Source organism: Zingiber officinale, chromosome 3B (assembly GCF_018446385.1).
Source record: "Zingiber officinale cultivar Zhangliang chromosome 3B, Zo_v1.1, whole genome shotgun sequence".
In the NCBI taxonomy this organism is placed as follows: Eukaryota; Viridiplantae; Streptophyta; class Magnoliopsida; order Zingiberales; family Zingiberaceae; genus Zingiber; species Zingiber officinale.
This window is the reverse complement of record NC_055991.1, coordinates 13,801,669-13,829,606: the sequence shown is the minus strand read 5'-3', so window position 1 is coordinate 13,829,606 and position 27,938 is coordinate 13,801,669. Positions and strand designations below refer to the sequence as shown.

At 45.7% G+C, this 27,938-nt stretch overlaps 1 protein-coding gene across 1 annotated transcript; it reads right to left on the bottom strand.

Annotated features, from left to right (window-relative positions):
* Positions 1-841: 841 nt before the first annotated feature.
* On the bottom strand, positions 842-17,336 carry LOC122054697 (zinc finger MYM-type protein 1-like). The gene is made up of 2 exons (XM_042616135.1): positions 17,075-17,336; positions 842-3,219 (listed from the first exon to the last, which is right to left on the bottom strand). Exons 1-2 carry the CDS (start codon positions 17,334-17,336, stop codon positions 842-844), a joined length of 2,640 nt encoding a protein of 879 aa, XP_042472069.1.
* Between the last annotated feature and the right edge of the window lie 10,602 nt (positions 17,337-27,938).

The window sequence follows — 27,938 nt, the reverse complement described above, 5'->3', positions numbered from 1 at the left end:
CGGAGCTAGGCCCCTTATAACAGGTGGGGCAATGAATGCCATTGTTGATTATGAAGTTGGTGAGCTTTTGATCCTCAATGATCTGATACAAATATAAACAGAAGTTACATTAATGACTAATGAGCATAGAAAATTTTGATAAATTTGTGCAGTATCAGAAAAAACAGTTACTCAGAAAAGATGAAGCATCATTCACCAGGTCATAGTACAATTTTGCAACTTAATTGATTAAGCAACTAAACCCACATGAAGATTTGGTTCTTTGTATCACACAATGTAAAATAGCAATTCTGAACCTCAAAATAGAATTTGTTAACCAATTTGGTGATGGATATGAATCTAATAAATTAAATTGGGAAAGAATTGGACAAAGTAAGCTAGTTATATAGTGGTAAAAACTAAGTAAATAAGCTAGTTGGAAAATTTCTGACCTTGAACATCTTTTGCAAGAATTTGCATATAACAGAAGATAAATAGCTTTGTATGTGATTCTATTAAATACAGAAGGTAAGTCAAAGAAAAGAAGGAAGCACCTTAATAACATGATTAGTAGAAATGACAACTCTCAATTGTTGTTTTCTTGCATAGATCAAAGAAAATCAGCTGGAAAATTAAGTAAAGGGTTAAGTTCCTGTATTTAACAGCAGCCACAATATAAAAGTTTTTGTAGGATTAAAAGGCCTTACAATAAGCTTGTAGCCATATCTGAAATTTGAATGACTTAACAGATACAATACACGAAATTTTTCTGTCCAGAATTGTGAAGCTAGCCCCCTTCTATCAAGTGGAGCAAAATATTTAAAGCACAATATATTATACAAAAATTACATAACAAAATATTTTACAAGAATTCCCTACGAGTACACATATTTTGAAAACGACGTAATATTAATTCATTGTCAATTGTATCAAAAACTTCTTTTTCAATAAAAGTAACCAAACAATCATTCAGCCACCGATCTCCCATTCGATTTCGAAGTCGATTTTTCACAATCTTCATAGCAGAAAATGCCCTTTCCACAGTTGCTGTAGCCACCGGTAACACAAGTGCAAGTTTAATAAGCTTATACACCAATGGATATACAATATCTCTTCTTGTTTCAACTAATTCTCTCGCAAGACTTCCTATTCCTTTCAAATTTGCAAACTCTTTACTGGAGTTCATATCCATAAAATAGTTATCAAGCTGATTACCTAATGCCAGAATCTCAATTGATGAAAAATCTGCGGGATAAAACTTAGCAAATTGAAGCAACTTTTCCTTGTCAAAAGCAGAAAACAAATTTTCTGGGCTAAGACATTCCATACAAAGAAGCAATTCAGTATTTACTTCTGCAAATCGATCATTAAGCTCTTGAAGTTGCATATCCAAGACTTCATAAAATAGACTAACCTTGTAGTAGTGTAAATTGGTAACAATTGGAGCTTTACGTCTTGATCTACCTTTGAGAACACGAACTTCATTCATGTCTGGAATTACAATATCATGGCAATTACAAAACATCATTACTTCATTCAATAAATCATCCCAACCATTATCTCTCATCAATTGCAATCTCTTTTTTGAGATTTTAACTTGTATCATGGCATTGACAATATCTTGATTCTTTCTCTGCAAAATCTGGGAAAGTTCATTTGTAACACCCAAAATGCTCTTCAGTAAATGCAAAGTGAAAGCAAAATCAAATGTTTCTAAAGAATCCAAAAGACCAGCAGCTTCAGCCTTTTGTTCTGAATGAGCACCATCTTCCACTACATATTCTAAAACATCAAGAACAATGGAAAAATGCACAATTAAACTCATCAATGTGCCATAATGTGAACCCCAACGAGTATCACCAGCTTTTTTAAGCCCAGATTCTTGATTTAAGCCACGACCACTGAAAATTTCTCCATTTCCAAGTGCTTTTTTAACTTCAGCCATTCGTTTCTCTCGAAAGATATCTTGTCTTTTACATGAACCTCCAACTACTTTGACTACAATAGCAACCAAATTAAATAGAGAAGCAACTTGGAGATGATTTTTTGCTACTGCAACAATAGTAAGTTGCAGTTGATGTGCAAAACAATGAACATAATATGCAAAAAGATTATCTTTCAAAATCAAACTTTTGAGCCCGTTAAACTCTCCTCGCATATTACTTGCACCGTCATATCCTTGTCCTCTAATTCTAGCTATACTCAATCCATAATATGAAAGTAGTGATTCTATAGCTTTTTTTAGTGACAGGGAAGAAGTATCACCAACATGAACAATCCCAAGGAAACGTTCAACAACAATGCCTCTCAAATTTACATAACGTAAAGCAATAGCCATTTGTTCTTTATCTGATATATCGCGTGATTCATCAACTAATATGGCAAACACTTCATCTCCAAGTTCATTCAATATGGCATTTGTAGTCTCAAGACAAGCAGCATTTACAATATCTTTTTGAATTTCAGGAGAAGTTAATTGATTATTTTCCGGAGCATTTTGTAAAACTGCATTCTTTATATCTTCATTATGATCTGCAACGAATTTCAAAAGTTCAAGAAAATTACCTTGATTAAATGAACTTTCAGATTCATTATGCCCTCGAAAAGCTAACCCCTGGCGTAACAAAAATCGTATGCAATCAACTGAAGCAGTTAACCTGACTCTATAAAGATTGCGAGCTTGCTCTGTTTGCCTGGTAAGAGCAACTTCAATGTGTTGACTTTCTTTCATCAAATCTACACATTTCTGCCAAGCTTGATTATGTGCGCTATTTGAACTTCCAACATGTTTAACAAAAATCTCTTTTTTTTTCCAATTAGTAAACCCAACTGAAGTAAATGAATCTCCACCTACTTGTTTTCCAAAATCTGGTCGGAATAAGTAGCAACACAAACAAAATGCAGCATCTTTACTTATGCTATATTCTAACCAATTTCCAAATTCATTAAACCAAGATGGACAAAATCTTCTTGATGCTTTACCGATTTTTCTTTGTGGAAAATTATGATTGCGAGGTTGACAAGGTCCTTTCTGCAGGTAAGCTCTTCTCACTTTTTCCCGATCATTAGGATCATAGTTTGAAATCTTTACCCGTAACCCAGGATCTGATTGAAGATCATCCAAATTGATTTCAACTTGAGATTTTTTTAAGGGAACATGTTGTAACTCTAGATTACTTTTTTCTCTTTGACTTGTTTCTTCATTTACCATTGACTTTCTTTTAAGAAATTTATCCATTCCTGTTAATGTTAAGAAGAAAAAGAAAATGTCATATGAACAATTATTTGTAAATTTTAATATAATTTACTTAACTTAAATGTAACCCTACAACAAAAGAAGCTTCAATAATAGCATAATGGCAACTAGAAAATTGTAACAACAGCTGACACTAATCATCCACCACTTATTTTTTCCGCTTATTTATTCACCTCACGTCCTCAACTATCTAGTAAATGCAACACCGTAAGCCTATGTGATAAGGAAGTTCCTCTACAAGATTAAAATGTTAACTTCTTTTCTCAATTTGCATAATCAAGAATTTGATCAGTCGAGAAGTTCGCTTTCTTGGTCTTAAAAATATGTTATTTTACTGCACTATGAGTTAACTAGTAAATTAGTAATGTAACTTATGTAACTCATTAACATGACTTTCATAGGAATCTGTATTTTCATAATCAACAATATCAGATCGACTTTCTCCTCTCTTTTAAAAGCCCTTTTTTTCCATGCCAAAAGAATTGGTGGCAATGGCACATGAGAAATTCTATGGATACTGTTGGTTAAAAATGTTCATTTTTTGCAGCAAAGCTTTTCTTCTGATATCATTTCCGTTGAAGGTTGAGTGAATTGAAACACTTTAATATGCACCAAACTACCATAGTAGTCTTGCCACAATAGAGCACAAAGACGAAAATTATTTCTGCCTTGTAATAATAAACAACACCAGTTCATTCTACAGATAATTGGAGTGAAGGTATAACTTTGAATCATGATATACAATTCACTCATGTTATTTAAACACACTTGGCATCTTTATTCTACAAACATTGCAAAGTGTCCAAATAGATGTAATGCTTGACTTACTGATGCTTTGATTTCCTCTGTGAATTTATTTCAAACTATTTATGAACTATGTTTGGGATAATGTAAGGCCAATAATATTTAATCAACCAAAAATCCAAAATTACTAAATAATAAGAGAAATCAGGGAATGGATTCCAACTTGCAAGCATTAATAAGTGAAATTGGGGAAGATACCAGCTGTCCTCGAAGTCTTGAATCCGGCAGACAAAGCAGTGGAAATTAGGGAATGACGTCCAACACGGGGTGGACTCCACCGCCACCGGCAAGCACAGTAGCGTCGTCGAATCCAACGAGTGGCGGCAGGGACAAGGCAGAGGGAAGCCGGCTGTCGACACCGTAAAAGAGAGCCTCGTCGAGTCGTCGATGAGGTTCTACTTGGAGAAGCTACGGAGGCGGCGGAGGGTGGAGACTAGAGATTAGAGAATCGGAGCGGAGGAAGAAAAGGAGGGCGAAGAAAATCTTAGAGTTGTTGTCGATAAAGATGGATAGGGATTACCGGATTAGGGGGTCGTCTCGTCTCAGGGAGCACAGCTGCACAGGCGGCCGCGGCGCACAGCCGCGCAGGGAGAGGGCAGCGAGGGTTGCAACTTACGTGCCCTAGTTTTATTTTTCTTTTTTGCTGGGGCAAAATTGTAATTCTATAATATCTATGGACATTTGCAAAATATTGAGGTGGGGCAGTTGCCCCACCAATCATCAACGTGGCTCCGCCCCTGGTTGTCACTAACTTAACCAGGTTGTCATTCCATCAAAAAGGGGGAGATTGTTGGTGCGGTTAGCACTAACGATTTAACCCAGGTTTTGATGAATGACAAATATGTTAAGTTAGTTTTGTTGTTGTCTGACACTTTGATCGAGTGTGCAGGAGAAGTCCAGACAGGTCGACGGGCTGACCGGATGTCTGGCACGAAGCCCAGCTAGGTCGACGGGCTGACCGGATAGCTGGCGCGAAGTCCAAGCGGGTCGACGGGCTAACCGGACGCTTAGGCACGAAGTCCATCTAGGTCGACGGGCTGACCGGATAGCTGGCGAGAAGTCCAAGCGGGTCGACGGGCTGACCGGACGCTTGGCAAGAAGTCCAGCTAGGTCGACGGGCTGACCGGATAGCTGGCGAGAAGTCCAGACGGGTCGAAAGGCTGACCGGACGTCTGGCAGGTAAGTAAGGTAAGTCACTGGAGGGGAGTGACTGCGAGGACGCGTTCCCGGGAAGGGAACATCAGGCGTCGATCCGGCTTAGATCCATTTCGGATATCTAAGTCGAGATCGTGACTAGATTCCGGTCTCGGAAAGACGGAATCTAAGTCATACTATTTGTGCTAATTCATACTATTATAAAATGTGCTAACAATCTATCTTACAGGATATATATTGCCTCGGACTAACTTTGTTTTGCAAGAAAAGGGAGTTTTCTGGAACAAGGTGGTCCGGGCGCCCGGAGGGGATCCGGGCGCCCGAAAGGGATCCGGGCGCCCGGAAAGCAAATTATATCCAGCCAAGTCATCGCCACGTGGAGCATCACGGTTTGAGCAGCTACGTCACATTCCAGGCGCCCGGAAGGAATCCAGGAGCCCGGAGCAACATATAAAAGAAGCCCCAGGTAGGAGCTTCAGATAATCAATCATCAATCTGAGAACTCTTCTACTGCTGGTCCTGCTGCTCTACTGCGACGCCAACAAAGCTCCGACAAAGTGCTCCTTCGGTTTTTAGTTAATTTCCTTGTCGGTATTACTTTGTTTCACTAGCATTCCCTGTATTCATTTTGTAATTATATTCGAATTGTTAGTGATTGCCCAACGAAAGTGGTCAAGGACCACGGGCCTTCGAGTAGAAGTCGTCACAGGCTCCGAACGAAGTAAAAACAACTGTGTTCATTTACTTTTCCGCTGCGTATTTTTACTCGACTTTTCGAATCGATATTCACCCCCCCTCTATCGAATCTAACGGTCCTACAATTCCATCTTGGTTGTGAGCAACTATTTATAATTTATAAGGAACTGATAACATGATCTTCTGTGTGGCACCACACACCATATTATCTTCAATATAAATTAAATGAACAACTACACTTAGCATATAAATGTAAATATTTGACCAATGTGATTCTTATTTCAAAATAAATATTTATACAAAAAGTTAGACTTTTAGTATACACTATAACACCTTCTCCTTGGCACGGATTGCCTTCTCCTCCAAACATAGCTTCTCATCAATCGCAGCCTCAAACAGAGCATCCACTACATAAAATAAAAAATATTTTAGTTAGTAAAATAGGATTTTTGTAGATGAACTATAACTTACCAAGAGAGCCGTGAAGCTTTACTTGACGGGGCTCAAACCAAAAAGATAGAGAAGGTCATCGCATATCCATTTATGGATAAATAGGCAACAACCTTATAATCTTTCTGAATAAGTAGTGAAGGAAGAATGTTGATGTAGTTCTTTTACATCTAGAAGAGTAGGAAGGGAGGATTGCCAGGAAGAAGAGCAAGGGACAGGCACAGGAAATTAAAAAAAAAAAGAAACGTGATTTCCATCCCTTGATGGAAGAAGGCATTTCTTCAAAAAATGTCATCTTAGGCTTGGATTGAAACAGAAAAACACCAGGGTCCGACCTCTTAGTGTACGAAAATATGAAGAAATTTTAGAGAGTTGGGGAGATGTCAAAAAGGCAAAATATCATGAATAAACCACATAGATAACGAACGCATTAGGAGCGAATTGTTGCAAGGGAATATTAAAGTATCTGCTTATTTCTATCAAGAAAGGGGGAATGGGGAAACGTAGGCCAGCTATTAGTTGGTCTTTGAAAAAAGTAACATAACCGTCAGGAGAAAGATGAGGGCGAACGTCAGAAGTAGGAATTGCAATGCTATATTCTTTAGAAATCTCATATTGTGAACGAATGGAGGTCCTATCGACCTTACAAAAGGTGGAAGGTGTTTGGGCGTACCAAGCAATAAAAGACTCTTCAGCCATAGAATAATGCAAGAACACAAGAGAGACGGCTTACTGAAGCTTTAGAAAGGGTGAACGGAAAGAGGAAGTTAGGAAAGAAGAAGGGTTAGTAGAGGATGAAGAATGTTAAACAACAGCACCAGCAAAGAGCGCGAGGGAGAAGAGGAAAAAGGTAAGAAGATAAAGGGTTTTTTCAAGAATATTATTGATAGTGATAGCCATTGGATATGAAGAACCCTCACAAGGGGAGCCGTTGATTTGTTAAGAGAAGAATGATATAAGATGTTACTAAGAAAGCGTGCAAACTATTACGTCAGAAAGAAGAAATAGGCGACACGCGTCGGGAATCCATAAATAGGCATTTATCATAGACATAACAGATTAAATCATGCTCGAGTTATCGTCGTAGTATCGTGCGCCTCCAACATTCTCTTTCCGTTGAAGAATCAATCAATAACGAGAAAGGTGTTCGATTTCCTAGGTGCAATAAAGAGAATAATAAGGAGAAAATATAAAATGATAATAATAAATTATGGCGGGGTCTAACTCCAAGTATTATGACAAGACACAATCCCGACCAATTTTGTAGACAGAGTGAAGTCCAAAAAACCTAATTAAAGTTCAAACTCATTCTGTTGTTCTTTTGTTCAAATACTCCTTGCATAGTTGATCACCTGTTTTTATACACCCTCCTCAAACATAAACATAAAATTCTAAAATCACTATCAGTAATTTTACAATCATAACCCTTGAACTTCCATAAACAAATACAATGAATTAATAAGCCTAGAGATACCAGATTACTCTATCACTCTCAAGTGAGAGAATATGATAGAACAACAACATAAACAAAGTGTGAAACAAACAAACCGACTCATTATCACGTTCTGTGGGACGAAAATAAGTTTTACTCGGTATTATTACCTGATCCGGTGGTAAGAATGGAGGGCTGGCCCAACGGATAATGGTCCGAGCGGAGCTATAGATAACCCATCCATGGGCTTGGGTTTCTGACGCCAAGGCAGGAGGATCTAAGGGCCGAGCAGGAGTCCGCTCGGCTGGGACCTAAGGGCCGAGCGGGTGGTCCGCTCGGCCAAGATAAGGGCGAGGGTACAAAGGTAGTCGAGCGGCCTATGCGCTTGTCTCGAGATATGGGATGTCAGAGAAGGCACGTCTGATGATAAGGCCGTACACGAGATTGCACGATGGAAGATCCCGCCGTCACATCAGGGAGAGGTGGATACAGTAGCAGTATGGTCTCATATATGCTCTTCTGACAGGCCCATACTTGGGTATGGTCTAAAGCAGATGACTGCTTCGATTGACGTGCCTGGGCTCTTTCGATAGTTCTATATAAGGCCTCCATTTCTTCACCGGAGGTACGCGCGTCTGGATCTCTGAAGCCACTTCTTTGCTATTTCCTCGCCTGACTTGAGCGTCGGAGGGCCGTCGCCGGGACACCCCCTCGGCTCGGTTCTGTTGCAGGTTCGCCGGAGCACTCAAGGATCCAGCAGGGAGCGCCACGTCCCCAGCGTCCGTTGACTCCTAGTTCAGACAGGATCAATTAACGCTCCTGCATCCGAGCAGAGACAATGGACGAGGCTGGAAGGATACACAATGTGGCACTCTCACAAGAAGAGTTGGACGCTCTGGTCGAGATGAGGGCCGCCAAACTTGTGGAGCAGAAACAGAAAGAGGCAGCTGAACGACAGGAGCAACAAGCGACATCTGCGTCTGGTGGCCGAGCGGAAGCACCTCCAGCTACCGTCGCCTTTCACCGGGCCTTATTTCGCACCCCTGAAGCCGCACCAGCTCGAAGAGATAGAGGTTCTTCTTCGGACGAAATACCAAGGCGGGATGACAGAAAAGGTAAGGCTCCCCGGGCGGATTCATCTCCCGAGCGGGCCAACCGCCAATTTTCGGAGGCTATTCTACGAGACCCTCTGCCCAAGCACTACGTGCCTCCGACGATCGGCGAGTACAACGGAACAACGGACCCGGATGATCATCTGGGTAAGTTTGATAACACGGCCACGCTCCATCAATACACCGATGGAGTGAAATGCCGCGTCTTTCTTACCACACTCTCGGGATCGGCTCAACGGTGGTTCCGGAGGTTGCCGAACGGATCTATCACAAGCTTCAAGGATTTCCGAACGGCCTTCCTCCACCACTTTGCTAGCAGTCGGCGTTATCAGAAGACAAGTGTCAGCCTGTTCGCCATCAAGCAAGATCCAAAGGAATCGCTTCGGGCTTACATCCAACGATTCAACCAAGTGGCAATGGACATCCCAACGGCCACATCGGAGACGATGATGAACGCCTTCACACAAGGCCTGGTAGATGGTGACTTCTTCCGATCGCTCATCCGAAAGCCGCCCCGAGATTATGATCACATGTTGCATCGGGCCAACGAATATATAAATGTGGAAGAAGCGCAAGCCGCTCGGAAAAAGGAAACTCCAGCCGAGCGCGCACCTGTTCATGCCGAGCGGAAACAGCACACCGCTCAGCAGCCACCCAGAGGACCGAGGGCCGAAGCAATTCGATCCCCTCACGTCAGATCGCACGTACAAGAAGTGGCTGCCGCTCGGCCCAAACCGAAGAAGAAGTGGACCCCTCTGTTCTGCTCCTTCCACCAGTCGGATACGCACAACACGAGGGATTGTCGAAGTCTTCCCTTCGTGACTAATCCCATGCCCAGGAGAGCCGAACGACGGTCTCCTCCCATCGACAGAAGACAAAGGACCTATGAAGCTGACCGGACCCGCACCGAGAGGCGACATCACCAGACGCCCGATCGGCACCGATCCCCAAGACGGGAGAATCGCCGGGCGTCCAGAGAACGGTCCCGACCGTCCGCTCGGGAGGAGGAAAACAGGAGCAATACTTCCCGGGGCGAGATCAGCGTTATTGCTGGAGGGCCGACCGGAGGAGACTCCAACCGAGCCAGAAAGGCGGGCGTTCGGCAGCTGCAGATCCACGCGGTCGGCTGTAGCCAAGAGCGGGCAAGTGGACCGGAAATTACTTTCGGGCCCGGAGATTTAGAAGGAGTAGAAGTGCCCCATGACGACGCGCTGCTCATTAAAGCGGTAATAGCAAATTACACCATTCACCGCATATTTGTTGACACAGGGAGCTCGGTCAACATCATATTCAAGAAGGCGTTCGATCAGCTGCAAATAGATCGAGCCGAGCTGCTGCCCATGACGACCCCGCTCTACGGGTTTACGGGCAACGAAGTTCAGCCGGTCGGACAAATCCGGCTAGCCACCTCGCTGGGAGAAGAGCCGCTCAGGAGGACCAGGACAATAAACTTCGTGGTGGTCGACTCTCCGTCATCTTACAACGTCATTTTGGGACGACCGGCGCTCGGCGAATTCCGAGCGGTTGTCTCAACCTTCCACCAGAAGATAAAGTTCCCGGTGGAGGACCAAGTAGGAGAAGTGCCTGGAGATCAGCTAGCAGCTCGGCGGTGCTATATAGAGATGATCCGAGCAGAAGCTTGTTCCGCTCGGAAGGCGCCCCGAATTGAGGTACACGCCATAACCGAGAAACCTCCTGCTTTAATTTATGATGAAAAGGAGGAAGTCCAGATCCATCCGACCCGATCGGAGGCCACGACTTTTATCGCCTCTGATCCGGAGAAAGAAATGTAAGGGAAGTCGATTCAATGCCTCAACGAAATCATGATGTCTTCGTCGACACATGAATTACTCGAAATTTCCCAAGCCTAGCGCAAGATGAATTGCATGTCCGGACGCCGGCTAGTGAAGCAGAGAAAAGGGACTTTAGCGCCGGCGAATGCCATTATCCCGGAGGTGGAAAACTTCAAGGCCGCCACATACGCAGGTGCAGGCCGGGCCAACGTAGTCTTGGTCTCCAAGCCGGGCGGCAAGTGGAGGGTCTGCATCGACTTTCGAGATTTAAACAAGGCGTGCCCCAAGGATTTTTATCCTCTGCCCCGGATAGATCAGCTGGTGGACTCTACGGCCGGCTGCGAATTAATCTGCATGCTTGACGCCTACCAAGGATATCATCAAGTGCCGCTCGCCCGGGAAGATCAAGAAAAAGTAAGCTTCGTAACGGCTGACGGCACATATTGCTACAATGTGATGCCGTTCGGATTGAAGAATGTCGGGGCCACCTATCAACGCTTGATGAACAAGGTGTTCAAGGAGCAGATCGGGCGGAATCTGGAAGTTTATGTGGACGACATTCTTATCAAATCCGTCCGAGCGGCCGATCTTTTCAAGGATATGGAAGAAACCTTCCGAACGCTGCGCAAATATGGAGTCAAGCTAAATCCCCAAAAGTGCCTGTTCGGAGCCAAAGGAGGGCGTTTCTTGGGGTACATAGTGACCGAGCGGGGAATCGAGGCAAATCCCAGCAAGGTTAAAGCACTGCAAGACATGCCGCCCCCAAGAAATACAAGAGAAGTGCAAAGGTTGACCGGTCGAATAACTGCTCTATCTAGATTCATCTCCAGAACCGCCGACCGGAGCCTGCCATTCTTCAAGATCCTGCGCAAGGCCACTAAGTTCCAGTGGGATGAAGAATGTGACCGAGCATTTGAAGAGTTGAAAACATATCTTAATTCTCTGCCAGTGTTAGCCAAGCCGGTCGGGCGTGAGTCACTTTATATGTATCTGTCGTCAACTGAGCATGCCGTAGGCTCAGCACTTGTGAGGGCGAACGTCGAAGAACAGCCGGTGTATTTTCTAAGCCACATTTTAAAAGATGCTGAATCTCGTTACACTGGGCTCGAGAAGTTGGCCTTTGCTTTGGTTCTAGCCGCTCGACGCCTTCGACCGTATTTCTTGGCTCACACCATTATTGTCCGGACGAACAGTCCACTCGGAAGAGTGCTATTGAATCCAGAAGCGTCCGGACGGCTCATCAAGTGGACGGCAGAATTAAGTGAATTTGACATCCAATATCAGCCCCGCTCGGCGATTAAAGCCCAATCCTTGGCTGATTTTGTGACCGAAGTGCAAAGGCCAGAGCCGGAAGCTATGTGGAGAATATATGTGGATGGATCCTCCACTCGGCTCGGAAGTGGGATCGGAATATTATTACTCTCACCTCAGGAAGAAAAGATGCACCTATCCGTCCGGCTAGATTACAAAGCTACTAACAATGAAGCAGAGTATGAGGCCCTCCTAGCCGGACTGCAGGCAGCACGGCATGTGGGAGCAGGTCGGGTGACACTCTATTCTGATTCACAGTTGGCCGCTCAGCAACTCTCCGGCACCTTTGAAATCAACTGTGTTCGGCTCAAACTCTACGCTGAGGCCTTTGAAAAACTCAAAGCTACTTTCCGAGAGGTGCTTATTCAGAAGATCCCACGAACGGAGAACCAGGCGGCCGATGAGTTAGCCAAACTCGCGAGCTCAATAACGCCGGTCGCCATTCAGCAACCAATTGAAAAAATGCTGCTGGTGGCGCATGTCGACCGGATGCAAGGCCTCGCATTTCCAAGTGATTGGAGGACACCTATTATAGAATTCCTCCGTTCGGGCACCACACCATCCGATGAATATGCAGCCCGGCTCCTCAGAAGAAGAGCCGGTCGGTTTACACTCATCGAAAGCTTTCTCGCGCCCTTTGCTGAAATGTGTAAGCTCGGAGGACTCAGCTTACATCCTCCAGGAAGTACATCAAGGATCATGCGGGGGTCATCCGGGCGGACGCTCATTGGCCAAGAAGATCCTCTTGGCCGGATACTTTTGGCCAACTTTACAAACAGATGCCGCTCGGACAGTATCTACATGCCTTTCATGCCAGAAGTATCACAACTTCTCCCACCGACCGACAGAAGAGATGAAGGCATCAACCATTTCATGCCCGTTCGATCAATGGGGAATGGATATTGTGGGTCCATTTCCGATGGCGACCGGGCAGAGGAAATTTTTACTAGTGGCGGTGGACTATTTCTCCAAGTGGGTGGAGGCCGAGCCGCTGGCAAAGATCACTGAACAAATGGTTAAAAAATTCATCTGGCAACACATCATTTGTCGGTTCGGCATCCCTCGCCGACTAGTGTCCGACAACGGGCGGCAGTTCACAGGGAAGATGTTAGAGAATTGGTGCAAAAGCTACGGCATTGAGCAACATTTCACGTCCGTGGCCTATCCTCAGAGCAACGGTCAAGCCGAAGTCGCCAACCGGGAAATTCTTCGTATTCTGCGCGCTCGGCTCGACCATTTGGGAGGGAGTTGGCCGGATGAAGTGCCGAGCGTCTTGTGGGCCATCCGAACGACGCTGAAGGAAGGGACGGGCGCCACACCGTTCCATTTGGTGTATGGCGGTGAGGCAGTCATTCCGGTGGAAGTCGGCGTCGAGTCTACCCGGGTCCAATTGTACGATGAAGGCAACGCCGATCGGAGAAACATGGAGTTGGATCTGGTAGACGAGGAGCGAGCTAAGGCATCCGTTCGGCTGATGGCATACCGTCAGCGGATGAAGCAAAACTACAACCGGCGCGTAATTCCCAGATCGTTCCAAGTCGGCGATCTTGTCTGGAAGAAAGTCAAGCCGGTCGGAGATGTCGGCAAGCTTGAAGCTCCATGGGCAGGCCCTTTCAAAATCATCGAAAAGCTCCGCTCGGGCGCGTATTATTTGGAAGACGAGGACGGACGGCAGCTAGATAGGCCTTGGAGCGCGAACCACCTCCAGCCTTATCGGGCGGGGTGAAAGGTGTATCACTGTAAATCACCGTGTATTTTATTTTTCGACTAAATACTTGAAATGCAGAGATGAAGAGTCGAAAGAGCGAATATAAGGCATTATCATCGAGGCCCGAAGACCCCAGGCCGTTCGGCCGGGCTGCGTATAACAAGCAGCGTTCGTTATTGCCTGGAGCGAAGGCCTGAGCCGCTCGGCTGGAGGTAAATGGGTCGAGCCAAGCGCTCAAGGATCGAAAACCCGGTACCTTCCGGACGGAGGTAAATTATCCGAGCCAAAATGCTCGACGCAGCAGACCCTGAGCCGTTCGGCTAGGAGTACGTTCTCCGAGCTGGGTGGAAGGGGCATATGGGTTATCCGAGCCGAGCGCCCGAATAGCGAAGGCCCCCCAGCCGATTATATTCGCAAGCAAATGACCCGTGTTGTTCGGCCGGGCACAAAGACTGTCCAAGCGCGAGATAAGTTATGAAGGCCAAGGTCGCTTGACCTGGTAAGGAGTTAGCCTCGAAGACCGACGAGCACCGTCGTTAAAGATCGAGAGCCGCGCCGACCGGCTATAAATAACCGCGCCGTCGAGCACCGACGTTAAAAATCGAGAGACGGGTTGGCGTCTATAAATAATCCGAGCGGAAAGCCGACGAGCACCGTCGTTAAAAATCGAGAGACGGGCCGGCGTCTATAAATAATCCGAGCGGAAAGCCGACGAGCACCGTCGTTAAAAAAGCCCCCGAGCGGAAGACCGTCGAGCACCGACGTTAAAAATCGAGAGACGAGCCGGCGTCTATAAATCCCCGAGCGGAAGACCGACGAGCACCGTCGTTAAAGATCGAGAGCCGCGCCGACCGGCTATAAATATCCGAGCCGACGAGCACCGTCGTTAAAAATCGAGAGACGGGCCGGCGTCTATAAATAATCCGAGCGGAAAGCCGACGAGCACCGTCGTTAAAAATCGAGAGACGGGCCGGCGTCTATAAATAATCCGAGCGGAAAGCCGACGAGCACCGTCGTTAAAGATCGAGAGCCGCGCCGACCGGCTATAAATAACCGCGCCGTCGAGCACCGACGTTAAAAATCGAGAGACGAGCCGGCGTCTATAAATAATCCGAGCGGAAAGCCGACGAGCACCGTCGTTAAAGATCGAGAGCCGCGCCGACCGGCTATAAATAACCGCGCCGACGAGCACCGTCGTTAAAGATCGAGAGACGAGCCGGCGTCTATAAATCCCCGAGCGGAAGACCGACGAGCACCGTCGTTAAAGATCGAGAGCCGCGCCGACCGGCTATAAATAACCGCGCCGACGAGCACCGTCGTTAAAGATCGAGAGCCGCGCCGACCGGCTATAAATATCCGCGCCGTCGAGCACCGACGTTAAAAATCGAGCCGGCGTCTATAAATCCCCGAGCGGAAGACCGACGAGCACCGTCGTTAAAGATCGAGAGCCGCGCCGACCGGCTATAAATAACCGCGCCGTCGAGCACCGACGTTAAAAATCGAGAGACGAGCCGGCGTCTATAAATCCCCGAGCGGAAGACCGACGAGCACCGTCGTTAAAGATCGAGAGCCGCGCCGACCGGCTATAAATAACCGCGCCGTCGAGCACCGACGTTAAAAATCGAGAGACGAGCCGGCGTCTATCCTCCGAGCGGAAGACCGACGAGCACCGTCGTTAACGAGAGCCGCGCCGACCGGCTATAAATATCCGAGCCGACTAGCACCGTCGTTAAAAATCGAGACGGGCCGGCGTCTATAAATAATCCGGCGGAAAGCCGACGAGCACCGTCGTTAAAAATCGAGACGGGCCGGCGTCTATAAATAATCCGAGCGGAAAGCCGACGAGCACCGTCGTTAAAAATCGAGAGCCGCGCCGACCGGCTATAAATATCCGAGCCGACGAGCACCGTCGTTAAAAATCGAGACGGGCCGGCGTCTATAAATAATCCGAGCGGAAAGCCGACGAGCACCGTCGTTAAAAATCGAGAGCCGCGCCGATCGGCTATAAATATACCAAGCGGAAGAACGGATATCGGAGTAAGAAACTGCGGAAACTATAAATATTAAAGCATTCAGGCCCGAAGGGGGTTGGTCCTTCGACACTCGGCGTCTGTTGACTCCACGCAAGCAGGATACGTGCAGAGCGAGTAGGTCTGCTCACTCGCACTTTATGCAATGAGCCAAGCCGATCGGACGCGTGAGGGAGAAAGCTTAAGAGCACGACTGGCGAAAATTTTACAAGCATTAATGTTAAGCAAACAGAAGAATATTATGGACAATGAGTAAGAAGACAGGAAAAGGGACATCGTTTCATTAGAAGAAAAATTATGCCGAACGGCACGTACAAAAATTTCACATCCGCCGAGCGGAGGAAGTACAAAAAGTGCTTGAATAACCCACATCACTCCGGATCCTCAAAATTAAAAAAGGTGTCCGGGATGTCGTCGATCATGGCCGCCAGTTCGGGAGGGGGAATGCTCAGGTCAGCAGGAAGATGCCCCCCCTTCTTGAAGTACGCCGTGGTGACCTTGACCGCCTCGAGGAAGGTTGAGGAGACGTTGCCACCAAACTTTTCGCCAAATCGCTCTGAGCGGATGTATTCTTGGCGCGCTACGGCTAGGCGACTCGGCTCTCCCTCCTTGTATTTTTTGAGCAACGCCCGGGAAGCAGTTAAGGAATCTTGGAGGGCCTTCAAGTTTGCTTCAGCCTTTGTGCATTCAGCCGAACGGACCTCCCGTTCGGCGTTCAGCTGGGCCTCCAGATCCTTAGATCGCTGATTTAGCGCATGGACATCTACTTTCATTCTGTCCAGGTCAGCGATCGCCTGCCTCTTCCGGCTACCGGCGCGCTTCACCTCTTTGTCACGCTTCTTCACCAAGTCCTCTAGCCGAGCTACCTCAACAGCCAGGTCGGCAGCCTTCTTTTTTTCGGCCTCAAGAGCTTGTTTCTCCCGCTCGGCCGAGGGACCTTCCGACACTTGGAGTTTTTCCAGAAGGCCCTCCAACTCGGCTAGCCGATGGCTAGTGGCAATTTGTTCAGCCCAGCGCTATAAGGGAAATAATAGAATGAGGAACTGGACAGTAGCATAGCACAGAAAGAAAAATGAATTTACCTGAGTGGCCTGCTGCATGTTGTTATCGCCGAGCTGCTTAGGCGTCATGAGGGCCACTTGAATCTGGGCGTCCTCGAACAGCTTGGCGAGCGGGCCTGTCAGGGTTATTTCATGGACGGGGCTTGATGGCCGATCAGAAGACAGTAAATATTCCTCCGATGGGAATCGGAGGGTAGTTTTGATGGTCGGATGGCCGGACGGCGCTTCTTCAGTCGCGGCCGCCTGATGCGAGGACTCCCCCATGGTGGAAGTTTCGCCCAACCGACGTAAGCGGCGACGAGTTTGGGGAGGAGAGCCTGAGGGCCGTGCAGTAGGCGAAGCCACAGGGGTCCCGATCTGCGGCGGTGTATGGTCAGGAGAATGTACCCCGATCGGCGCTTGTGGTTCGCCTTGAGTCGGAAGGCTGGTGTCTCTTCGGCCGAACTTCCGATGGGGATCCCGACTGGGGACTCCAGCTCTGCTGGAGCAGAGGACAGGATCCGCCTCAACCTCCGTTGAAGCGGTGAGGTGACTTGCTGTTTGAGGCATCGCCCCCTCTCCAGGCCGGCGGGGATAAGACCCGCTCGCGAGTTCTCTTTAGTCGCCGCTTGATTTCACGGACTTCAACTTCAGTGATCGGTGGCCTTGGGCGCCACATGACTTCAGCGCAGAAAAGAAATTAAAATCAATTAGACAAAAAGACTAAGAGTAAAGAATCCTTACTCATGCGGATGGGGAGATTTGCCCGAACGGGAGACAATCCGAAAATATACAACACCCCTTGAGAAGCAACGGTCGATCTTGTATCGCTGAGGATAACCAGATTCGCCGCATGAAGATAAATTTGGTTGCTTCGAACTTGCCGAGCTCCGGCTGAGTCGGCACAGCGGTCTGCCATTTGGTTCGGAAGGCTGGCCGCTCGGGAAGTCGGATGTAGAAGAAAAACTCCTTCCAGTGTTTGTTGGAGGTCGGCATATTATCAAAAAATCTAAAGCCTATTCTACTTTAGAAGATAAATGTGCCCGGCTCGGATTGTTTAGGGTAGAAAAAGAAGTGGAATATTTTGGGGTCAAGAGGGATACTATGCAGCTTAAAGAGGACGACTACCCCGCTCAGCAGCCTAAAGGAATTCGGCACAAGTTGGCCGAGCGGGATGCGGAAATAATTGCAAACCTCCAAAATAAAGGGATGAGTAGGAAATCTAAGGCCGCCCTGAAATTGGTCTAAAAAGAAACAAACGGTGCCGATCGGCGGGTCATGGGGCCGGTCAGACGGGTCGGCTACAACTATTTCATAGTTATCGGGAATCTCATACGTCCGAACAAGGCGCCGAGCGCCCTCCTCATCAAATCGGCTCTCCATAGTCAGGTACCAAGGGCCATGAACTCCAACAGCGGGTTCAGAGGAGCTTGCCATCTCGAAGGAGCAAAAAGACAGCGAGAAATCGAAGGAATGGGAGCAAAGAAGGTAGAACAAGTTGGGAGGGCCTAGTAAGGGGAGGGGAGAAGCTTACTGAGGGAAGGTGGACAGAAAGGATCACCAAAGAGCCGAAGACCACCGAGAGGCGAAAGCTGGGACGACCGGAATGATGCAGCAGCAGCGGGCACCTTCGACTGAAAATTCGCGATGAAACAGAGAATGCGGCGTGAAACGGAGAAGACGAGGGCTTTATACGAACGAGGCTGGTCGGCCTCGTCCGTTGGATGTAGGTCACGGAAGACGAAGTCATCATCTAGCCGTCCGTTTCGAAATAACCAGCGTCCCATCGTACGGATCATCACCGCCGCGCAAGAGGAGCCACGTGGCGCTCCGTCGCCAGGCACAATTAATGCGCCCATACCGCGCATGCTTCGACTTAATGAAAAGGATTTGCGTGATTTCCGAGAAGATCTAGACAAGCAAACACCCATGTTGAGCGACAAGACAATCGAATGAAGAGCCGAACGGCTGAATTTGGCAGAAGGGCCGAACGGCCCTAGAGATATTATAAGCGACTGGAAGGCGACGACCGCCCGCGGACACATAGTCCAGTCAGTCGGACTCACTGCCTCCTTCGACTAGACTTGAAGGGAAGGCAAGTGATCCGGCGGTAAGAATGGGGGACCCCATTTAGCAGAGTTAACCCATCCATGGGCTGGTTTCTGACGCCAAGGCAGGAGGATCTAAGGGCCGAGCAGGAGTCCGCTCGGCTGGGACCTAAGGGCCGAGCGGGTGGTCCGCTCGGCCAAGATAAGGGCGAGGGTACAAAGGTAGTCGAGCGGCCTATGCGCTTGTCTCGAGATATGGGATGTCAGAGAAGGCACGTCTGATGATAAGGCCGTACACGAGATTGCACGATGGAAGATCCCGCCGTCACATCAGGGAGAGGTGGATACAGTAGCAGTATGGTCTCATATATGCTCTTCTGACAGGCCCATACTTGGGTATGGTCTAAAGCAGATGACTGCTTCGATTGACGTGCCTGGGCTCTTTCGATAGTTCTATATAAGGCCTCCATTTCTTCACCGGAGGTACGCGCGTCTGGATCTCTGAAGCCACTTCTTTGCTATTTCCTCGCCTGACTTGAGCGTCGGAGGGCCGTCGCCGGGACACCCCCTCGGCTCGGTTCTGTTGCAGGTTCGCCGGAGCACTCAAGGATCCAGCAGGGAGCGCCACGTCCCCAGCGTCCGTTGACTCCTAGTTCAGACAGGATCATTACCGATAGAAAAATTCGTCATCCAACAGAACCTAATTTTTATGGGAACCACCCGATTGCTCTTCTCATCCTAAGTGGAGGCGAGTAATAGAGTGACAACCCGGACAAAAGGGGGAGGATCATCCTATCCTCTGGTGTTTATATGGTTCTCGCTCACAAACATGTGACTGAAAGGTCATCTTTGACCTAATCTGAGCCAACTCGGCTTGTAAAAGATCCACCTTAGCCTTCTGCTGGTCCAAGGCGTGTTGTTGTTGAGATATTAGTAAGCTATCTACATGAACTTTTCTAGTTAAAATGGTTATCTCTGAAGTGTGTTGGGCTCTTAAATCATCCAACTCCTCAGTCATTTGCTTCAACTTTGAATAGGCTTTGTTCCTCAAAGCTACTTCTGATTGGACCTGCAATTGAGCTGCTAATAGACGTACCTCTAGTTCTCTTTGATGTGAATGATGTATATCTAACGCTCACATTGCCTCAACTAAAGATTTTTTTCTTCTCATGTAGCAATTGATCCGCGGTGGGGAAGGTAGGATCACACACTTATTTAAATTGCTGGAGGTATCATGGGATCATTGTAGCAGGGGCCACAAAATCATTGTATCAAGAATCACGGGATTATTGTAGCAGGGGTCACAAGATCACTGTCATAAATATGAAGGGTTCAGGAAAAATCAATATTTAGCAAAGAGACAAAAGTAAACTTAGGTCTAGTTAGTCGAACACACCTCCTTCGACTAGACTTTAGGGGGAGGCTAGTGATATGGGTTATAAGGGGCGAACCCCGTACAATAATATGAAAGGGGATATAAGTAGAAGAGAGAAGAAGTAGAGAAGCCTGGGTAAGGTGAATGCTCTTGGCTAGCAAATCCCGGTCGAGAATAGGGGACTAGTCGGTCTAGAACTAATTGAGGACACGACATAGGTAGATATGCTTGGCAGGCAAATCTCGTCCGTACATGGAATGCTGAATGAACTAAAATGGATGAAATATTAGCACACGCACCTACGCCCGGTAGGAAAGTCTCGGTCGAGCATGAACTCTCAACCAAGAATACCAGGCCGATCGAGAACGCAAGCTCGACTGAACTAAGAGACGGATGAGGAGGTAGTACATTTAAACACGTTCGACAGTTAAGGTCCGGTCGAGCATAAACATAACTCGCTCGGTAATATAATCTCGGGCGAGCAAGCAGATATACAAACTAAGGTGGATAGAAGGCACTCGGCTGGGAAATATCCGGTCGAGCATAAACATAACTCACTCGGTAATATAATCTCGAGCGAGCGAGCAGATATACAAACTAAGGTGGATAGAAGGCACTCGACTGGGAAATATCCAGTCAAGCATAAACATAACTCGCTCGGTAATATAATATCGGGCGAGCAAGCAGATATACAAACTAAGGTGGATAAAAGGCACTCGGCTGGGAAATATCCGGTCGAGCATAGACATGACTTGCTCGGTAATATAATCTTGGGCGAGCGAGCAGATATACAAACTAAGGTGGATAGAAGGCACACGGCTGGGAAATATCCGGTCGAGCATAAACATAACTCGCTCGGTAATATAATCTCGGGCGAGCGAGCAGATATACAAAGTAAGGTGGATAGAAGGCACTCGGCTGGGAAATATCCGGTCGAGCATAAACATAACTCGCTCGATAATATAATCTCGGGCAAGTGAGTAGATATATAAACTAAGGTGGATAGAAGGTACTCGACAGGGAAATATCCGGTCGAGTATAAACATAACTCGCTCGGTAATATAATCTCGGAAGGGCATATAAACACGTACTTTTATAAGGCTATTAGTATAAGATCGACCTGGCAAAATCTGACCGGGCATAAAGATATTCACACTTACTAAATCTCGTAAACATAGCCAGTAAGGATTAGTATAACTAAATAAGTGTGATATATGAATAATATGAGAATAATATATGATCGTATGAAAATTTGTTTAATTTAGCGGGAAACAATTTTCAGAAGCTTCCGTGGAGGTGATAGACGACAAAGAAGATACATCTGGGGTACAAAAAAGATTCCTTAAACTATTATTGCAGGTTCTTACGTCATCTCATAACAAACTCTAACAAATCGGGGTCTACCTTATGATCGCGAAGGTTATATGAGGTGGTATAAAAAGGGGGATCATGTCCGTTGGCAAGGTACGTGCAGTGCCACTACTGATGTAACGACCCACCTTCCTTACTACTTTCTAAGGTGACCGTTACTTAACTAATAACTCTACTTAACCGGTATGATCGAAACCGCGAGAAGTCTCTACCGAAAAATTTTAACAGCATCTCCCTTGTACCGACGACCATAAACTGAGGTACATATATATATACATCAGCCACAGGCAGCTGGAACATATATCAAACACCCACGCAATTAAATAAGTGTCAAACACCACTCACATCAAAAATAGCCCAAAAATAGAAAAGAACTATACTAGTGACGTCACATGAGATCACAATCATGACATGAAATGTAAGATACAATCTCAAATATTTATTAATCACTAAAATGTGAAAACTTAAACACATCCCAAGTCTCTCCCATACTCCTGGCATCACACACCATCCGCACTACCTTGTCGCCTTCCTTTGCTATATCTTTTCCTTTCCTTTATCTACAGTAAGAGGAAATACAAACTATAAGCAAAATTGCTTAGTAAGCGCTATCTAACTCACAAAAACTCGGATATGCATGTATACAAGAAGAAACTAGAAACTGTATGCTTTTAAAAGAAAACATATATAGCTGCTCATGTTAAAAGTACTGAAACTAGGAAATAAATCTACTCATGTATATTCATTAGAAAGCACTAAAATCTGCATACTCATAATATACAAGGATAAAACTGCATGCTGGAAGATAAGTCTAATCATGCTCAATAAACTAATCAGGAAACAAATAAAACTAACACTGCATGCTTTGAATTAAAAGAAGTTGAACTTGTTGACTCTAAACATAAGTGAAGCTTGTTTCATTTGTTTCAAAACTTATACTTTAATACTTCAAAATAGTAATCAACTTCTCTTGGGCCCAGGCGTAGTACCAAAGCGCGCTCCCAAATAGAGACTGTGGTAGCTAGTCACCAGTCCTACGAGGGTAAAGACCTTGGTCTTACCAGGGCCAAGACCTTGGAATTGGACATCTGGATTTGTTTAACGACAACCTTAGAAATCGGGTACTAACCTTTCTTTAAAACAAAATACTTGTTATCTTTTAATATTCTTACAATAAAATGCCTTGGCATTCCTTTGGGCACTTAGTGTGCTGCTGATCCCAATGCTTAAAATTTAGGGATTCTATCCAAACCTTGGTCTTTTCTTACTTATAGCTACTCATAATCCCTTAAAAAGGTTTATTAGAACACATAATTATTCCACTAAAATACATGGCTGCTCATGCTGGTTAAAATAGTAAATGAAAACTAAAGAACCTGCTCATGTATATCTAGTAGTAAAGAAAACTGATCATGCTCAACTCATGGCAAATAAAAGTTGCACGTGCTCAATAATAGCAAATGAACACTAGAAAATCTGCATATATGACTAATAAAAATCTGCATACTACTAATAAATTTCTGCATACTACTAATAAATTCCTGCATACTACTAATAAATTTCTGCACACAGGCTTGATAAAAATTGCCATCTACTAAAATAATTCTGCTGCTATCTAAAGTTGATACGCGAATATGATGATATACTAGAACCTACAAGGAACCAAAGCATGATTGTTCTTCTTGTTATGTGCCACGACAACAAACTAAACGGAAATCACTGCTGTACAGAAAATCCAAAGCAAGGAAAACAAGGAACAATTGCTACTCCTAAATTCAAGCCATCCTAATGCTGTAAGAAAACAATGATACACTTGTTGCTTTTAAATTTCAAGCTATCCTAATGTTGTACAGAGGAAAATCTGAAACAAGGAGACAATGCACACTTCACTTACTTAGCCCTTTGACGTTCTTCCCTTGGAAACTCATGGCAGCAAACCCTTATCAATGACTTACACGGCAACTAAACAAAAAAAAACCCAAATTGCAACTACTCTACATAACATGATCCGAAACACAAGGAAAATAATTTGCTACTACAATTATTCCTCATATCCTGTGCTACGACAATGAAACAAAAAGGGAACAATGCAAAGCTTCGGAAACAAGAAGAGGAACAAGGAATAAACCTCCTACTGCAGGTGAGTAGCAACTTACCTTAGGTTTTCTTGGACTTACAGCCGAAGGGGAAGGCTCTAGGGTTCGGATAGCTCATATCCTCAACCTCTCCTTGCGCCCACATACCCTCCTCGACGAGAAGATCACCACCGCATGAAGGGATCTCTCGGAGAACACCCTCGCCGGTCATCGGAGGCGTGCCCTAGGTCCGCTTCGTTTCCGCCCGAGAAGAGTCGTCGTCGCACGCGTGAGGAGGAAAGTAGAGAAAGTTTTCGGGAAAAAGAAAACCTAATTCTTTTCTTATAACTAGGGTTTTTTTTTTATTAAATACTATACCTTAAATATTTGTCGCTGCATATCTAATCAGCAACAACTGCTTGCACACTTGGTCAGCCGGATTCGCTTAAAGCTTGGTTCGGCCGGAGATCGCAGGTTCGAATCTCGGCTTGGATTTTTTTTGTCAAAACTTCTTTCGTCTAGTAAAAATACCAAACGACCTCCAAAAATTGTATAAAAATACTCTAAAAATTTCTAAAAATCCCTAGAATATTTCTATAGCATTTTAAAATATTTTTAAATTACTTTTAGAACTCGAAACGAGGAAATTTGGGTTGTTACAATTCTCCATACCTTATAAAAAGTTCGTCCTCGAACTTAGAATAACTCTGGATATTTCTGTCTCATACTATCCTCATGCTCCCAAGTGACTTCCTCGTGCTTCTAGTTCTGCCAGATGACCTTCACTAGTAGTACTTCTTTGTTCCTTAGTCTCTTAACTTCTCTGTCCACTATCTGTGTAGGTCTGCTCTCATAGCTAAGATCCTCCTGGATCTGTACTGACTGAGGCTGAATCACTTGGCTAGGGTCGTGGAGACACTTCTTTAGCATGGAGACATGAAATACATTGTGTATTGCTGATATGTCTTGTGGTAAGTCCAGCTTGTATGCTACTTTCCCAATCCTTTCTGTGATCAGGTAGGGTCCTACATAGCGGGGACTTAATTTGCCCTTCTTGCCAAATCTCATCACTCCCTTCATCGGAGCAACCTTGAGAAAAATAGAGTCCCCAACTTGGAATTCAAGTGGCCTACAGCGTGTATCAGCATAACTTTTCTGTCTACTCTGGGCAGTCTCAATCCTCTGTCTGATCTTCTGAATAGCCTGAGTGGTCTCATCTATCATCTCAGTCTGAATGCCCAGTCCTACTTCCATTTCTTTTCTTTCACATACTTCTTGCCAGCAAATGGGTGATCTGCACTTCCTACCATACAACGCCTCATAATGTGCCATCTTGATGGTGGCCTGATAGCTATTGTTGTAGGCAAACTCAGCTAAGCATAGATACTTACACCAACTTCCCTTGAAATCTAGTGCACAGGCTCTGAGCATATCTTCTAAGATCTGATTTACTCGCTCGGTCTGTCCATCAGTCTGAGGATGGAAGGCTGTGCTGAACTTAAGTTTGGTGCCTAGTGCATTCTGAACACACTCCCAAAAGTGAGAGGTGAAACGCCCATCTCTATCAGAAACAATAGATTTAGGAACTCCGTGAAGTCTGATCACCTCCTTTACATATAGCTGTGTCAACTGCTCTATAGAGTGGGACACCTTGATGGCTAGAAAATGAGCGGACTTGGTCAATCGGTCTACTATTACCCATATCGCATCATATCCATTTGTAGTTCTTGGAAGACCTGTTATAAAGTCCATGGATATGTCTTCCCACTTCCACTCTGGTATTGGGAGAGGCTGTAGAACTCCTCCTGGTCTCTGGTGTTCTGCTTTGATCCTCTGACATGTCAAGCAGGTACTGACATATCTAGCAACATTTCTTTTGAGTCCAGACCACCAGAACCTCTGTTTCACGTCTTGGTACATCTTGTCAGAACCAGGATGCATCGAGTAAGGTGTACTATGAGCTTCTTCTAGAATTTTCTTTCTCAATTCCTCATCATTGGGAACACAAAGACGATTCCCCTGATAAAGAACTCCGCTGTCTGATACTCGAAACTTTATATCTTCTTTTTGTATCCCTTGCTTGATCTTTTGGATGTCTGGATCTTCACTTTGCTTTCTTTGTATCTCCTCAAGCAAGGTAGACTCTAAGGTCAATGCATAGAGTTGCCCATAAATAATTTTGACTTCGAAATATACCAATTCCTTCTACAGTGGTAGGGCTAATGATGACAAAGACATCAGGGATACACTGGATTTTCTGCTTAGTGCATCTGCCACTTTGTTAGCTTTGCCTGGGTGGTAGAGGATTTCACAGTCATAATCTTTGACCAACTCTAGCCACCTGCGCTGTCTCATGTTTAAGTCTTTCTGGGTGAAGAAATACTTTAAACTCTGATGGTTTGTGAAGATTCTGCACTGGACTCCATACAAGTAGTGTTGCCAGAGTTTCAGTGCAAAGACCACAGCTGCCAGCTCAAGATCATGAGTGGGGTAGTTCTTCTCGTAGTCTTTGAGTTGTCTAGAAGCATAAGCTATAACTTTTCTGTCTTGCATGAGAACAGCTCCTAGGCCCATCTTGGAAGCATCACTGTAGATGTCAAAACTCCTGTCACTTTCTGGAACTGTCAGGATAGGAGCACTGGTCAGTCTCTTCTTTCGCTCTTGGAAACTCTGCTCACATTTGTTTGACCATTCAAACTTCTTGTTCTTCCTAGTGAGGGGTGTTAGTGGAGAGGCTATCCTAGAAAAGTCCTCCACGAATTTCCTATAGTACCCAACTAAACCAAGGAAGCTTATGATCTCCCTGACGTTCTTGGGTCTATGCCAGTTGTTGACCGCCTCTATCTTGGCAGGATCCACTTGGATGCCTTCTTTAGAAATGATGTGACCTAGAAACGCCACCTGATTTAACCAGAACTCGCACTTCGAGAATTTAGCATAAAGTTGTTTTTGCTGTAAGGTCTGCAGTACTATTCTCAAGTGCGTGTCATGCTCCTCTGAGGTTCTGGAATAGACTAAAATGTCGTCGATGAACACAATGACAAATTTGTCAAGGTATTCTCTGAACACTCTGTTCATCAGGTCCATGAAGACTGCAGGCGCATTAGTCACACCAAAAGGCATGACTACGAACTCATAGTGCCCGTATCTGGTCCTGAAAGCTGTTCTGGGTATATCACTTTCCTTCACTTTCAACTGATGGTACCCAGAGCACAGGTCTATCTTAGAGAACACTATTACCCCTTTCAATTGATCAAATAAGTCGTCGATTCTGGACAGTGGGTACTTGTTCTTGATTGTCACTTGATTCAGAGCCCTATAATCTATGCACATCCGCATAGATCCATCCTTCTTCTTGACAAACAACACAGGAGCTCCCCATGGTGAATGACTAGGGTGGATGAAGCCTTTGTCAAGCAGCTCCTGAAGTTGTTCTTGTAACTCTTTCAGCTCTGCTGGAGATATACGGTATGGAGCTTTTGAAATTGGACCGGTACCAGGAACCAATTCAATTTCAAACTCCACTCTCTGTTGGGAGGTAGTCCAGGTAGCTCTTCTGGAAATACCTCTGGGTACTCACAGACTACCCGAACCTCTTCCTGCTTGGGTCTTTCTTGTTCTTCTGTATTCACAATGAATGCAAGAAAACCAGCACACCCTTTAGCTAACATCTGGTGAGCTATGAGGAAAGAGAGGAATTTCTGGGTCTTCCTCTTTGGTACTCCCGTGAACTCAAAGGATGGTTCACCTTCTGGACTAAAGATCACTTTCCTTCTGCGGCAGTCCACTGAAGCACTGTACTTGCTGAGGAAATCCATACCCAAAATGATATCGAAATCCTGCATGGCGAGGACTACCAGATTAACATATAGCTCTCGGTCTGCAATTCCGATTGGTACAGTCCGAAGCCACTGAGTGGACTCCATGACTTCCCCAGAAGGTAGGGTCGTCAAGAACTTGGAGTTCATGCTTTCTGTAGGTACCTGTAATTCTTTGGTAAAGGGTATTGATACGAAAGAATGGGTCGCTCCAGTATCAAATAGTGCAGTAGCTAAATGCTGAAAAATAACTACTTGACCTATTACGACTGTGGAGGCACTAGCAGCTTCCTCTTTAGTGAGGGAGAATACTCTGGCACTGGCTGGAACTGGTTGGGCTTCCAACCTTCCTTGACTGAGCTGAGGTCCTTCTAGAGTTGCATGCATATAATGTAACTGAGGTTTGCCTCCATATTGTATTGGTTGTGGTTGAGGTGCTTTGAGCTTGTTAGGACATTCTTTAGTCATGTGTCCTTCCTGCCCAC